At 42.7% G+C, this 13,767-nt stretch overlaps 1 protein-coding gene and 1 pseudogene across 2 annotated transcripts; both read left to right on the forward strand.

Moving 5' to 3' along the window:
- The first annotated feature begins 1,308 nt into the window (after positions 1-1,308).
- Positions 1,309-4,373, forward strand: LOC311343397 (macrophage-expressed gene 1 protein-like). Its single transcript, XM_084468252.1, has 2 exons — positions 1,309-1,761; positions 2,447-4,373. The coding sequence occupies exons 1-2, from the start codon at positions 1,318-1,320 to the stop codon at positions 4,115-4,117; spliced, it is 2,115 nt and encodes a 704-aa protein (XP_084324378.1). The 5' UTR covers positions 1,309-1,317; the 3' UTR covers positions 4,118-4,373.
- Positions 4,374-5,969: 1,596 nt separating this feature from the next.
- Positions 5,970-9,112, forward strand: LOC311343322 (macrophage-expressed gene 1 protein-like; annotated as a pseudogene). Its single transcript, XR_014684132.1, has 4 exons — positions 5,970-6,004; positions 6,442-6,530; positions 6,631-6,686; positions 7,436-9,112. The product of XR_014684132.1 is annotated as a macrophage-expressed gene 1 protein-like (transcript).
- The last annotated feature ends 4,655 nt before the right edge of the window (positions 9,113-13,767 follow it).

The raw sequence follows: 13,767 nt of genomic DNA on the forward strand, positions 1-13,767 counted from the left end.
TTTTAAGAAATTATAAGAGGAACATTATCACACTGCTGTAGCTTCTTCTCCATTATCAACACACTTGATCAAATCTGTAAATTCACCTGGGAAATTAAATGCACATGTAAGGTTGTTACCTAGACAGGCCACCCTGTGGCTCTGTTTTACCACGATTTGCATGGCCCTTGTTACGCCAGACTATCGATGTAAATGTCTGCATTGATAGAATAATGTTAGAAATAAAACTATCCTGGCTTGCATCGCAATAATCACATTACATTATGAGGGACTACTTTCTCAGCAGCGGCGGAATTTTGCTTTGTTCCAGTGTAGCAACCAATTCACTACAGCACAACGTAAACAGAGAAGCGCACTGTTGTATATTGAGCGTATACACACAGCTATGACGCCCGTTCAGTTTACAGAGTCCAGTATCACTCCGCGCCTAACTTGAACTGTTGTTTATTTATATATAAAAGCAATAGCATAGTTCACTGAAGCCTAAAAAACATGTTGATTGCTGGAGGGGGTGGAAATGTTGTAAAGCAATAGGCACACGCTGAGTGAACTGCTCGATAGTAGGCTAAATTGCCGGCGAACCGAGCTACCGTCTCTAGCCTTCTCTCTGAAGGACGCTACAGTGTGTTGCATAGCAACCGCCGTACACTTTGCCGGCAGCCAGGAGGGACTACTTTTTTGTATTCGTTAAAAAACAAATACAAAAAAAAAAATGCTTTTCCGACTTTCTAGCTTTTTCAAAATTGAGGGTGTCTATGACTTTCATTTCGCCATACTTACGTAACCGTTTTATAAAAGCACAGTGAAGGGGGTCGCCGTCCCTCCGCTGCGCGTCGGGACGGACAACGCCCCTTAACTGTGGTATAATGACCGTATACCACAGCCTGTCGTGATCTATTGCTTAAATATATTAATGAGACGCCCCGTAGCACCCCGCAAGAAGAAAATCATTAATTCAAGCCATTTACTCTGTTTTCTCGATCGTGGAAGGGTTTGTTTACTAGTGGTGCCAACCATAGACATCTTATAAGATGATATCTTATAAGACATCATGTCTATGGTGCCAACGGAGAACGCATCGGCTTTTGCCACCCGGAAGAACATAATTTTTATCAAGTGGGGCAAATACACATGAATAGGAGACGCATATTTCACGTTCGATACAGTGTTCTACAGATAAATCAGCTTTAGGTCGGCTATTAAGGCATTAAGGAAGGGCCAACCCTAATTATGAGATTCATTTAAACAGAAAGTGAAAGTGGCCATGAGCAAACAAATACTCACGAAGCCATCTCTAGTTTCATTTCTGCTCCAACCATGGCAATGAGAGCAGCACTGGTCCTTCTGACGCTCCTCCACTCCAGCTACCTTCACCCCATGGGTCGGCCGACCAACGGGTTGAGCCAGTGTCGGGCCAGCCTCTCCATCACGGCCCTGGAGGCGCTGCCCGGTGGAGGCTGGGACAACCTGAGGAACATGGACATGGGTCGGGTCATGAACCTCAGCTACTCCCAGTGTCAGACCACCGAGGACGGCCTCTACCTTCTCCCAGACGAGGTCTTTGTCATCCCCCAGAAGCAGACCGGTGTGGAGTCCAACTCGGAGATCATCAGCTCCTGGCTGGAGGTGAAGAGCACAACGTCTCATACCATCAACATGGACGCATCCTTCCCTTCTGTGCTGAACGCAAAGTTTTCTGTGGAGAACCAGAGAATGAAAACACACCAGGTCAAAGATTCATCCACCACAACGAGAGTACAGGTGGGTTTTGTGTCAAGAAAAAAAAAAAAGAATGTCTTGTTTTTATGGGCTTTCTAAGATAGTTAGAAAGCCCTTTTGGGCTTCCCTCCCTCCTCCCCCCTCCCCTACAGTACTTTAGGTAAATTATTGTAAATCATTATGTTTTCGATATATTATTATGGTAATAATAACAATATTAATATAATTAGATACTAAACACATTTCGTTGAGGTTATCAAACAAATGTAGGCTATTTTTCAATCAGGGAACCACAGGAGAAACAAAAAGTACAAACCTTTACAACATATTGTGTGTCATTGTGTCATGAGATTGTGGTTTGACTGATTTGAGTCTATAACTACACAAGACATTGTTTGAATAACTTGGCAACAAATGTAATGATAACAATTTAGAAAAAAATGTAAGTTTCTATCCCTGTTAACATTCAACTATTTGTACAAAGTCAAAAGCATTTTGACAGATCTTTGAAGTATTTTTGCTACAGGGTTCAAAAATGGTGGGACAATGTCCCAAAAGAAAAAAGGCTTTAATTAACAAGCTATGGTGGGGAGTTGTTAAGGCTAGAAGAAATATTATCAGAAATATTCACTAATTCCACTGCTAGTAAGGGGTCATTTATTGACACCTATTTGAACCTGAATTACCTGAACCTGAACCTGTATGCATGGAACTCTGTTTCTCATAGGTCCGCAACTTGATCTACTCTGCCAAGGCCTATCCTGATTTCGCTGTGGACTCCAGCTTTGCTCAGCAGGCAGAGCAGATAGCAGACGCCATTGAAAGCAACCAGCCCAAGCATGCAGCATACCTTTCTGAGAAGATGGTGCTTGATTATGGTACCCATGTTATCACGGGTGTTGACGCTGGGGCTTCTCTAGTCCAGGAGGACTACCTCCGATCCTCATATGTGGCCAACAGTCAGTCTCAAACCACCTCTGTCTCAGTACTTGCTGGCTTGAACTTTTTTGACAAACTTAAGTTCGACATTAGCAGCAAAGACACCACACAGAACTCCGCACTCCAGGAGTATCAGTCTAACGTTTCATACTCTCTGACCCAGAGTCACGGAGGTATACCCTTCTACCCTGGTATGACCCTGCAGAAGTGGCAGGAGAGCACCAGAAACAACTTGGTCGCCGTTGACCGCACAGGGCTTCCACTACACTACTTTATAAACACCAAAACCTTCCCTGATATGCCAGAGCCCACGGTCGGCAGGGTGGCTCTATCGGTGAGGCACGCCATTAAGCGTTACTACGCAGTCAACACGCGCCGGGGCTGTGTCGACGTTGACTCCAAGAACTTCAACTTCCAGGCAAACGTGGACGACAAGTCATGCCAGGGTCCGGCCACAAACCTCAGCTTTGGTGGCGTCTACCAGCAGTGTAGTCCGCTCACTGCAGATGCAGGTCCACTGTGTCAGGCCCTAGCCCAGAAGAACATAGATATAGGGGACTTCACCTGCCGTTCGCCATACATCCCCACTCTACTGCGTTCAGAAGTCAGGCAGGAGGGTTACGATCAATACGAGTGTCATACAGTAGCTTACAACTGCTATTTGTTTTTCAGATGCCACCGTGAGGTGTGTGGCAACGCCTATTATGTGCGCAAAGCGAAGATTGAAACCTACTGGTGCTCTTTTAATGGAACGTCCCCTGAATATTCTGGGTTCCTGTTTGGAGGAATCTATGGCCCCTCCCTTCTGAATCCCATAACCAAAACCAAAAGCTGCCCTCTATACTTCATCCCACAAAAGTTTCTGTCGGACGGCCTGACAATCTGTGTGAGTAACGACTACGAGATGGCTACTGCCTACTCTGTACCATTCGGGGGCCTCATCAGCTGTGAGTCAGCCAACCCACTGGCAGGGAACCAGAGGCACTGCCCTGCAGAGTTCAGCCAACACCTCGCCACAGTCAGCGACGGCTGCGAGGTCCTCTACTGTGTCCAGTCGGGACTGTTCACTGGTGGGCAACTGCGGCCAATCCACCTGCCTCCCTTCACTCTGCCTCCGTTGATCGGCACAATGGGTATGGGTATGAATAAGGTGGTGGAGGTGATGAGTGAAGGGGGGCAGAGCTGGGTGAGAGTGGGACAGAACAAGAAGTGGACACCGGTCAGGTCAGAGAACCTTATGGAAGTCATACAGAAGCTCCAATTAGACTCTGGTGAGATGACGGCAGGATCCAAGGCAGGTTTGGCCTTTGGGATCATTGGTTTGTTGGGGATTCTGGCTGTGGGAGGGATGTTCCTGGTAAGAAAAAGGGCCAAACGCAACAGCTATGAGCAAATAGATGAGCAACCACAAATGAGTGAGACAGCGGTGCTGCTGCCAGAGGAAGAGGTACACGAATAGGGGCCTAGTATGATTTCAGCTGCCGAAAGGTTTTGAAATACTAGCAGAATCATCTATTGTTGGGTGTTAGCTGACATGAATACTGACAATGATACTGTCCATCAAATTATCTTTTCATAACTATTACTTGTCTTAATGTTCCATTGTCCATCAATAATAATCAATGAATGCTATTATGGTGTCTGTCTCTACCATGTTTGCCTGTATCTTCCAATTGACTCTGTATACTCTTTAGTCAATAAAAATGAGCTATAATCGACCATTATTCTTTGATTGCTTTTACACATGCAAAGATAAAATTGCAATTACATACTTGAGCTAAATATAATGGGCTGGAAACTACACAATGCAAATAAATTACTTCTGCATCTAATAAAACTTTAATTTGTGGAAAATTTCTAGATGATAACCATGCATAGAATTTGCTTCTTGATTATAGGATATAGGAAAGAGATTCCCTGATTAATCAGAAATTAGTCAGGAGCAGTTTAAAATCTAGATTCTCCATCACCATATTGTTCCATTAGAAATGTTGGTGTTGAAATGCCAAAGAATTATAAAGATTTAAGAAGATTTGAATAAGATAACGCAGTTCCAGAATGAGCACTTAACACGTTTATTTATACTTAGTATATGCTACACGTGAACCTCCTAAGATGGCGCAATTTGATTGGTTCGCTATCTCGGAACATCTTGTTTTCGGACGTGACCTCGGGCTCCGTGAATAGCTGGGAATATCCCCCTTGACCTTCGGTCTCGGGGGCTTTCCCCACTATTCACTTTGCCTTTGGGCGAATAATTGTAAAATAGAGAGAATTACTGTCTGTTAAGCCTTCTATGGTTCTCCGAGGATATCGGAGAGGAGTAGTACATAGGAAAAACCACTGAACAGGGAAGTACTGTGTGACAAGAACGTTATTGTTTGTTATCTGTGTGGATGAACGGAGAGCGCTGGTGTAGACCTATGAAGGGAGTGAGGTTCATCTGCTAGCCAGAGGCCTTGGAGCCCATGTGTAAGCATTCAACCTCCCTGCCAGAATATTTCCATCCAATACAATGGCAGAAAGTGTATTATTAACGCCATGTCTAAATAATTTCTCAGTACCAACAAAATCTTGCACATTCAGTTGCAATTCAGTTGTTGACACTGCAACCAGATTTACAAATAATCATATTTGGAGAATATGACCAAATAGCTGATCAATTTCATGAATAATGTAATGTGAAACATTTATTTTAAAATTATCAGTGCAAGAAAAAATGTATATACGTAATTACAAATATGCAAGGAATATTTTGCTATTAAACAGAGAGGACTGAAACAGGTTCTACAGCAGTGGTTACCCAACTTGGTGTCTCCTTATATGCATATGGGGTCGCAGGAGATTGCTGATAGATAGAGATATTATATGATCCATTTTAGTAAACATACATAATCTTAAAGGGTTTAAAATGGAGTCACGTGCCAAAAAGGTTCTAGTGCTAAGAAATTAAACATTTTTTTTAAGAAATTGTTAGAGGAACATTATCACACTGCTGTAGCTTCTTCTCCATTATCAACACACTTGATCAAATCTGTAAATTCACCCGGGAAATTAAATGCACATGTAAGGTTGTTACCTAGACATGCCACCCTGTGGCACTGTTTTACCGCGATTTGCATGGTATGCCCCTTGTTCGCCAACAATGCCGTGCGGGCAGCGAATCTGTTTTTCGTGGGCGGAATCCGGGAAAATAATTTAAAACTACCCATATGTTACACAATATGTTAATTTAGCTGATGTCTGGGATATGTGCGATGGTGTTTTATATGATATGATTATTTTGTTGAGTAGGCCTAATGTTGGCTAACATGGTGATCATTGAAATACGCTGTAAAACAGTGCTGTACGGATCTCTACTGCTTAATTTAGTATTTTCGTCCTTTTCTTATTTTATTTGCACCAGAATATATTTTTACTATAAAGAATATTTAATTCAATAGTTGATGGTTTAAATGTATTTATTTTTACATTTTTACTGTAAGTATTTTATGTGTGAATTAATTTGAGCTGCTGATTCAGAGAATTTTCTAACTCTTGTTTTCCAATGTTTACTCTTTGCTGAATACAAGAATACAAGGCTGAAGAATTGCCACTGTTGGGGAATAAATTGCCAAGCGTCTCTTCCACAATCCCGAACGTCTGTGTCCTGTGGTCCTTCTCTACCCATCACACCAATAAAACAAAACGCAGAGTCCGTGTTTATAGAGAGGCATAGAGAGCAACGCCACTCGCTCTCCTTCACTTCTGCTAGCTTCACTCCCTTGGTCGCCCTACCAACAGGTTGAGCCAGTGTCGGGCCAGCCTCTCCATCACGGCCCTGGAGGCGCTGCCCGGTGGAGGCTGGGACAACCTGAGGAACATGGACATGGGTCGGGTCATGAAATATTGATATAATTGAATAACCCAAATAACAATTAATCTGACTTATTCAGAAATATTCACTAGAGTCTAAATTCTACTGCTAGTAAGGGGTTGTTTTTTTACACTTAATTGAACCTGATTCATCCACCACAGCGAGAGTACAGGTGGGTTTTGTGTCAAGAAAATAAAGAAAAAAATGTCAAGTTTTTTATGGGCTTTCTAAAATAGTCGATGGACCTTATTGAGCCACTTTGGGCTTTTTGTAGTTAGGCCTACAATACTTTAAGTAAATTATTGTAAATCATTATGTCTTTGATTATAATAATAACGATATTAATATAATTAGATACTGAACACGTTTCGTTGAGGCTATCAAACAAATGTAGGCTCTTTTTCAACAAAAAGTACAAAAAGTACAAACCTTTACAACATATTGTGCGTCATTGTGTCATGAGATTGTGATTTGATTGGTTTGAGACTCTAATTACACAAGACATTGTTTGAATAACTTGGCCAAGTAACCGATCTTTAAAAAATAATTTACATTTTTAATCTATCCCTGTAATCACTCAACTATTTGTAGAAAGTAAATAGCAAAGTATTTTTGCTACAGGGTTCAAAAAGGGTTACGTTGTCGGCCAATGTCCCAAAAGAAAAAAGGCTTTAATTAACACGCTATGGCAAAATAGTGGGGAGTTGTTGAGGCTAAATGATAGCAGCTTAATGGCAGTCAAATATTTGAATTTGTTTGAAAATATTGATATAATTAAATAACCCAAATAACAATTAATCCGACTTATTCAGAAATATTCACTAAAGTCTAAATTCTACTGCTAGTAAGGGGTTTTTACACTTAATTTAACCTAATTTGCCTGAACCTGAACCTGTATGCATGGAACTCTGTTTCTCATAGGTCCGCAACTTGGTCTACACTGCCAAGGCCTATCCTGATTTCGCTGTGGACTCCAGCTTTGCTCAGCAGGCAGAGCAGATAGCAGACGCCATTGAAAACAACCAGACCAAGCATGCAGCATACCTTTCTGAGAAGATGGTGCTTGATTATGGAACCCATGTTATCATGGGTGTTGACGCCGGGGCTACTCTAGTCCAGGAGGACTACCTCCGATCCTCATATGTGGCCAACAGCCAGTCACAAACCACCTCTGTCTCAGTACTCGCTGGCTTGAACTTTTACGACAAATTGAATTTCGACATTAGCAGCAAAGACTCCACACTGAAATCCGCACTGCAGGCGTATCAGTCGAACATTACATACTCTCTGACCCAGAGTCACAGAGGTATACCCTTCTATCCTGGTATGACCCTGCAGAAGTGGCAGGAGAGCACCAGAAACAACTTGGTCGCCATTGACCGCACAGGGCTTCCACTACACTACTTTATAAACACTGAAACTTTCCCTGATATGCCAGAACCCATGGTCGGCAGGGTGGCTCTATTGGTGGGTCATGCCATTAAGCGTTACTACGCAGTCAACACGCGCTGGGGCTGTGTCGACGTTGACTCCAAGAACTTCAACTTCCAGGCAAACGTGGACGACAAGTCGTGCCAGGGTCCGGCCACAAGCCTCAGCTTTGGGGGTGTTTACCAGCAGTGTAGTCCGCTCACTGCAGATGCAGATCCCATCTGTCAGGCCCTAGCCCAGAAGAACATAGATACAGGGGACTTCACCTGCCGTTCGCCATACATCCCCACTCTACTGCGTTCAGAAGTCAGGCAGGAGGGTTACGATCAATAAGAGAAGCTTACAGAAGCTTACACATGCTTTATTTTTTTCACATGCTACCGTGAGGTGTGGGGCAACGTCTTTTACGTGCGCAAAGCGAAGATCGATACCTACTGGTGCTCTGTTAATGGAAAGTCCCCTGAGGATTCTGGGTACCTGTTTGGAGGAATCTACAGCCCCTCCCTTTTGAACCCCATAACCAAAACCAAGAGCTGCCCTCTATACTTCATCCCACAAAAGTTTCTGTCAGACGGCCTGACGATCTGTGTGAGTAACGACTACGAGATGGCTACTGCCTACTCTGTACCGTTCGGGGGCCTCATCAGCTGTGAGTCAGCCAACCCACTGGCAGGGAACCAGAGGCACTGCCCTGCAGAGTTCAGCCAACACCTCGCCACAGTCAGCGACGGCTGCGAGGTCCTCTACTGCGTCCAGTCGGGACTGTTCACTGGTGGGCAACTGCAGCCAATCCACCTGCCTCCCTTCACTCTGCCTCCGTTGATCGGCACAATGGGTATGGGTATGAATAAGGTGGTGGAGGTGATGAGTGAAGGGGGGCAGAGCTGGGTGAGAGTGGGACAGAACAAGAAGTGGACACCGGTCAGGTCAGAGAACCTTATGGAAGTCATACAGAAGCTCCAATTAGACTCTGGTGAGATGACGGCAGGATCCAAGGCAGGTTTGGCCTTTGGGATCATTGGTTTGCTGGGGATTCTGGCTGTGGGAGGGATGTTCCTGGTAAGAAAAAGGGCCTCTATTAAACGCAACAGCTATGAGCAAATAGATGAGCAACCACAAATGAGTGAGACAGCGGTGCTGCTGCCAGAGGAAGAGGTACACAAATAGGGGCCTAGTATGATTCCAGCTGCCGGAAGGTTTTGAAATACTAGCAGTATCATCTATTGTTGGGTGTTAGCTGACATGAATACTGACAATAATACTGTCCATCAAATTATCTTTTCATAACTATTACTTGTCTTAATGTTCCATTGTCCAGCAATAATAATCAATGAACGCTATTATGGTGTCTGTATCTACCATGTTTGCCTGTATCTTCCAATTGACTCTGTATACTCTTTAGTAAATAAAAATGAGCTATAATTGACCCTTATTCTTCGATTGCTTTTACAGATGTAAAAATAAAATTGCAATCAAATTCTTGATCTAACTATAACGGGCTGGAAACTACATAATGCTAAAAAGTCCAAAAAAAAAATATATATTTAGAAATTGGATGATAACCATATATAGTTTTGCTTCTTGATTACAGGATTATAGGAAAGAGATTCCCTGATTAATCAGAAATTAGTCAGGAGCAGTTTAAAATCCAAATTCTCCATCACCATATTGTTCCATTAGAAATCTTGGTGTCGAGATGTCGAGGAATTAAGAAGATTTAAGAAGATTTGAATAAGATAATGCAGATCCAGAATCAGCACTTAATATGTTTATTTATGCACAGAGAGAATTACTTTCAGTTAAGCCTTCTATGGTTCTCTGAGTATATCGGAGAGGAGAAGTACATAGGAAAAACCACTGAACAGGGGAGTACTTTGTGACAAGAACGTTATTGGTTATTGGGTCGCTATCTCGGAATATTTGGCAATATCCCATGATTGAGATCTCAAACTCTGGATAGTTTTCGGACGTGACCTCAGGCTCTGTGAATAGTTTGGAATAGCCTTTCCCTAGGCTTTCCCCACTATTCACTTTGCCTTCAGCGAATAATTGTAAAATAGAGAGAATTACTGTCTGTTAAGCCTTCTATGGTTCTCCAAGGATATCGGAAAGGAGAAGTACATAGGAAAAACAACTGAACAGGGAAGTACTGTGTGACAAGAACGTTATTGTTTGTTATCTGTGTGGATGAAGGGAGAGCGCTGGTGTAGACCTATGAAGGGAGTGAGGTTCATCTGCTAGCCAGAGGCCTTGGAGCCCATGTGTAAGAAGGGGCTATCGTAGGATCAGACCTTAGGGGGGCTCTGCCCCTTGTGACAATGTGACATGCAGACAGTACCTTGCAATAGCATTCAACCTCCCTGCCAGAATATTTCCATCCAATACAATGGCAGAAAGTGTATTATTAGCGCCATGTCTAAATCATTTCTCAGTACCAACAACATATTGCACATTCAGGTGTTGACACTGCAACCAGATTTACGAATAATCATCTTTGTCTACAAAAGGAGAATATGACCAAATAGTTTATCAATGTCATGAATGATGTAATGTGAAACATTCATTTTAAAATGATCAGTGCAAGAACAAATGTATATACATAATTACAAATATCTAAGGAATATTTAGCTATTAAACAGAGAGGACTGAAATAGGTTTTCAACAGGTTCTGCAGCAGTGGTTCCCCAACTTGGTGTCTCCTTATATGCATATGGGGTTGCAGGAGATTGCTGATAGATAGATATTATATGATTTTAGTAAACATACATAATTTAAAGGTTTTAAAATAGAGATACGTGCCAAAAAGGTTCTAGTGCTAACTTCAGCTAAGAAGTGAAACATTTTTAAAGAAATTGTTAGAGGAACATTATCACACTGCTGTAGCTTCTTCTTCATTATCAACACAAATCTGTAAATTCACTTGGTAAATTAAATGCACATCTAAGGTTGTTACCTAGACAGGCCACCCTGTAGCGCTGTTTTACCGCGATTTTTACGCTAGAGTCTTCTACCATCGATGTAAATGTCTGTGTTGATAGAATAATGTTAGAAATAAAACTATCCTTGCTTGCATCGCAATGATCGCATTACATTTTGAGGGACTACTTTCTCAGCTGCGGCGGAATTTTACTTTGCTCCGGTGTAGCAACCAATTTACTACAGCACTAGAAAGCACTACAGACTTTATTGATCTGGGAACTTCAGAAATATGCAAGATAGCTCCATATAACAGATAACAAAAATATAGTAAATATAAGTAGGCCTAGAAAAAATACAGTTCAATGTTATTGCTTAAGAAACAGATTCCTTCCAACTAACTATTTCCGAAAAATGCAATCAATAATTTATATAAAAATAAATGGTTACATATCGACCAGTAACGAAGTTGGAGTAGCCTACCCACATAATGAATTGTAATACACCAACATCATTAACTGTCATAAATAAAACAAGCAAATGAAAATTAAATATCAACGCAACTGAAATTATTAGTTTTTGACCATGATACCGTAATGCCGACAAAGATACCCGTTCTTTATCTTTGGATCTTTTGAACAAATGGATAAATAAATGGTGAATCGCATTGATCACAAGCAGAGGAACGTGAGAGTTATTGAGTGCACACATCCAACAGCTGAACCAGTCTACTAATGTTATGGGTGAGCGAGCTTACAGGGGCAAGATGGCCGCCAGTGCGGACGTTCTAGACTCCGCCGTATGGTTCAACCGAGGATGCATCGGAGGTGACTTGTGTGGACTTGGGACCGTTAAATATCCCAGGATGCATTTCGCATTTCCATGTTTTAAAATATGTAAGCTATAATAATAGGCTATATATAGGAACATTTTACATAAAACAAAAATGTAGGCCTATTCATTCAAAATATTGACATACTATTTTAAAATTAAAGAGGCTGGGGTTTTGTTTTATATAATTTGTTTATACGTCGCTGATAGAGGAAACCCATCGCAATGGCAATGAAAATCCTGGTCGGATCCATCCTATCGTGTGCGTGTGTGTGTGTGTGTTTCTATTCTAATCTGTGTAATTTCTCGCTCATTCGTTATTATTATTATTCGTTATAATAGGCTACTCTCCAACTACATAGGCAGTTAGGCACGCGCATCTGTACCCTACATATAAAGAATTGTGTGTATATACACACGACAAGCATATCTTTTCATTTATATTCATTCAAAATATTAACATACTATTTTAAAATGAAAGAGGCTGGGGCTTAGTTTTATATAATTTGTTTAGGTTGTTCAGTAGTATATGCCTACATGAGGCCGTAAAGCAGTTAACAGAGCTGAGGTGGTGAAGTCATCGAGTCAGCTCCTGTTCCAATTGCAGGTGCGTACTCGCGTCCTCGGAAGTCTGTAGCCTACTTGGAAGTCCAGACTTGGAAGTCCGGACTTGCCAAGTACGTACTTCCAAGTCCGCGAGTACGTAGTCCGCGTACTTGGTATTGAGAAACGGCTTACAAATCCATCAGCAACTTTAATAGCGCCTTTCCACAGCAGAGTGCGGGTCGTTTCAGTCTGCAAAGGTGCGGCGCAGGTCGTGTTTCCACCGCCAAAAGTGGGCGTGACCAGGACTGAGCCATATTGAGCCCAGTGCACTGCGCTCACACCAAAAGACACACTTTTCGCCTGTTCGCGCGAACAGTGTTTCTGCGTGACAAATGTAAATCTGTCGCTGTGTATAACTGTGTGCATTGAGACGTGTCGTGGGGCGAATTTGGTCGCAGTGTTTTTCCCGCCAACGGTCCTTCATGCCAATTCAGTCTCTCATCAACCATGGCCGAGATAACCACCATTGCGTGTCTGTACCTGTTGTGGAAGAGGGAGAGACGTCGGAATGCCCGTCGTTTATGGGTTAATAATATAATCCGGAGGCGCACACCACTTTGTGCCGTGATATTGTATATATCGTATATTATATAATATAGATATTTAGCTATTATATTTATAATATCATATAATATTATGTAGAGCTCCGGGAGTTGCAAACGGCAACAATCACTTTCTCCTCCAAGCTGCGGTTGACTGCGGAGTGCAGGGAACGATTGGCCCAGCCGGTTGAACGGTGATTGGCTGTTTTACGTTACTTCACCCACGTTACCCACAGGGAGTGAACGCTGATTGGCTGTCTCACGCGAATGCCGCGGCAAAGTTCAAATATTTCAACTTCAGTGAAACTTCTCGCGTTGCAAATCCCTGCAATCCTCGTGAATGCGCTCGCCCGTGAGGCAGTGACAGGGAAAAATGTTGCGCCGTCAATCAACTCTTGTCGCAGGGTTGTGCCACGACAAATTTCGCCCGATTCGCGTCTCTACGTTGACTTTGTGTCGCGCCGTCGCTTTTGGTGTGAACGCACAGTGCTACTCCGTTGGGGGTACTGAGAGCCTGAAATGTCGCTTTTCCACCGACAGTATCAGCTCGACCCGACTCAACTCGCCTCGACTCGGTTTGGTTCCAGGCACGTCGCGTTTCCATCTAAAAAAGTACCTCTTCATTGTGGGCGGGTCGTAGAAAAGAACCTCTCCACCATGGGTGGGTCGTCATTAGGTTTTAATCACGGGAGACGCGATTCCCAGGAAATCTGAATCTGATCAAGACTATTTCCTGATTCCCCGGAAAGGTTATGATGGGAAATAAAAAAATAAAAAGCGCAATGACTGCGCGTCTATTGTTGTCATACGGTAACGTTGATGGAGGCGAAACTCGAGCCCTGGGAAAGGAATGACACTTACTGTGCGTTCACACCAAAAGACACAATTTTCGCCTGTTTGTGCGAAGCTGCGAATGTTGTAGCGCGA

This window comes from Micromesistius poutassou, assembly GCF_964030765.1.
Source record: "Micromesistius poutassou genome assembly, chromosome: 5".
NCBI classification, from domain to species: Eukaryota; Metazoa; Chordata; class Actinopteri; order Gadiformes; family Gadidae; genus Micromesistius; species Micromesistius poutassou.

What these genes read in the sequence shown, in the direction of transcription:
- LOC311343397 (XM_084468252.1), top strand. Translation starts at nt 1,318, where the DNA reads ATGGCAATGAGAGCAGCACTGGTCCTTCTGACGCTCCTCCACTCCAGC. An exon ending in CCACCACAACGAGAGTACAG is followed by an intron (nt 1,762 to 2,446) that starts GTGGGTTTTGTG and finishes TGTTTCTCATAG; the next exon opens with GTCCGCAACTTGATCTACTC.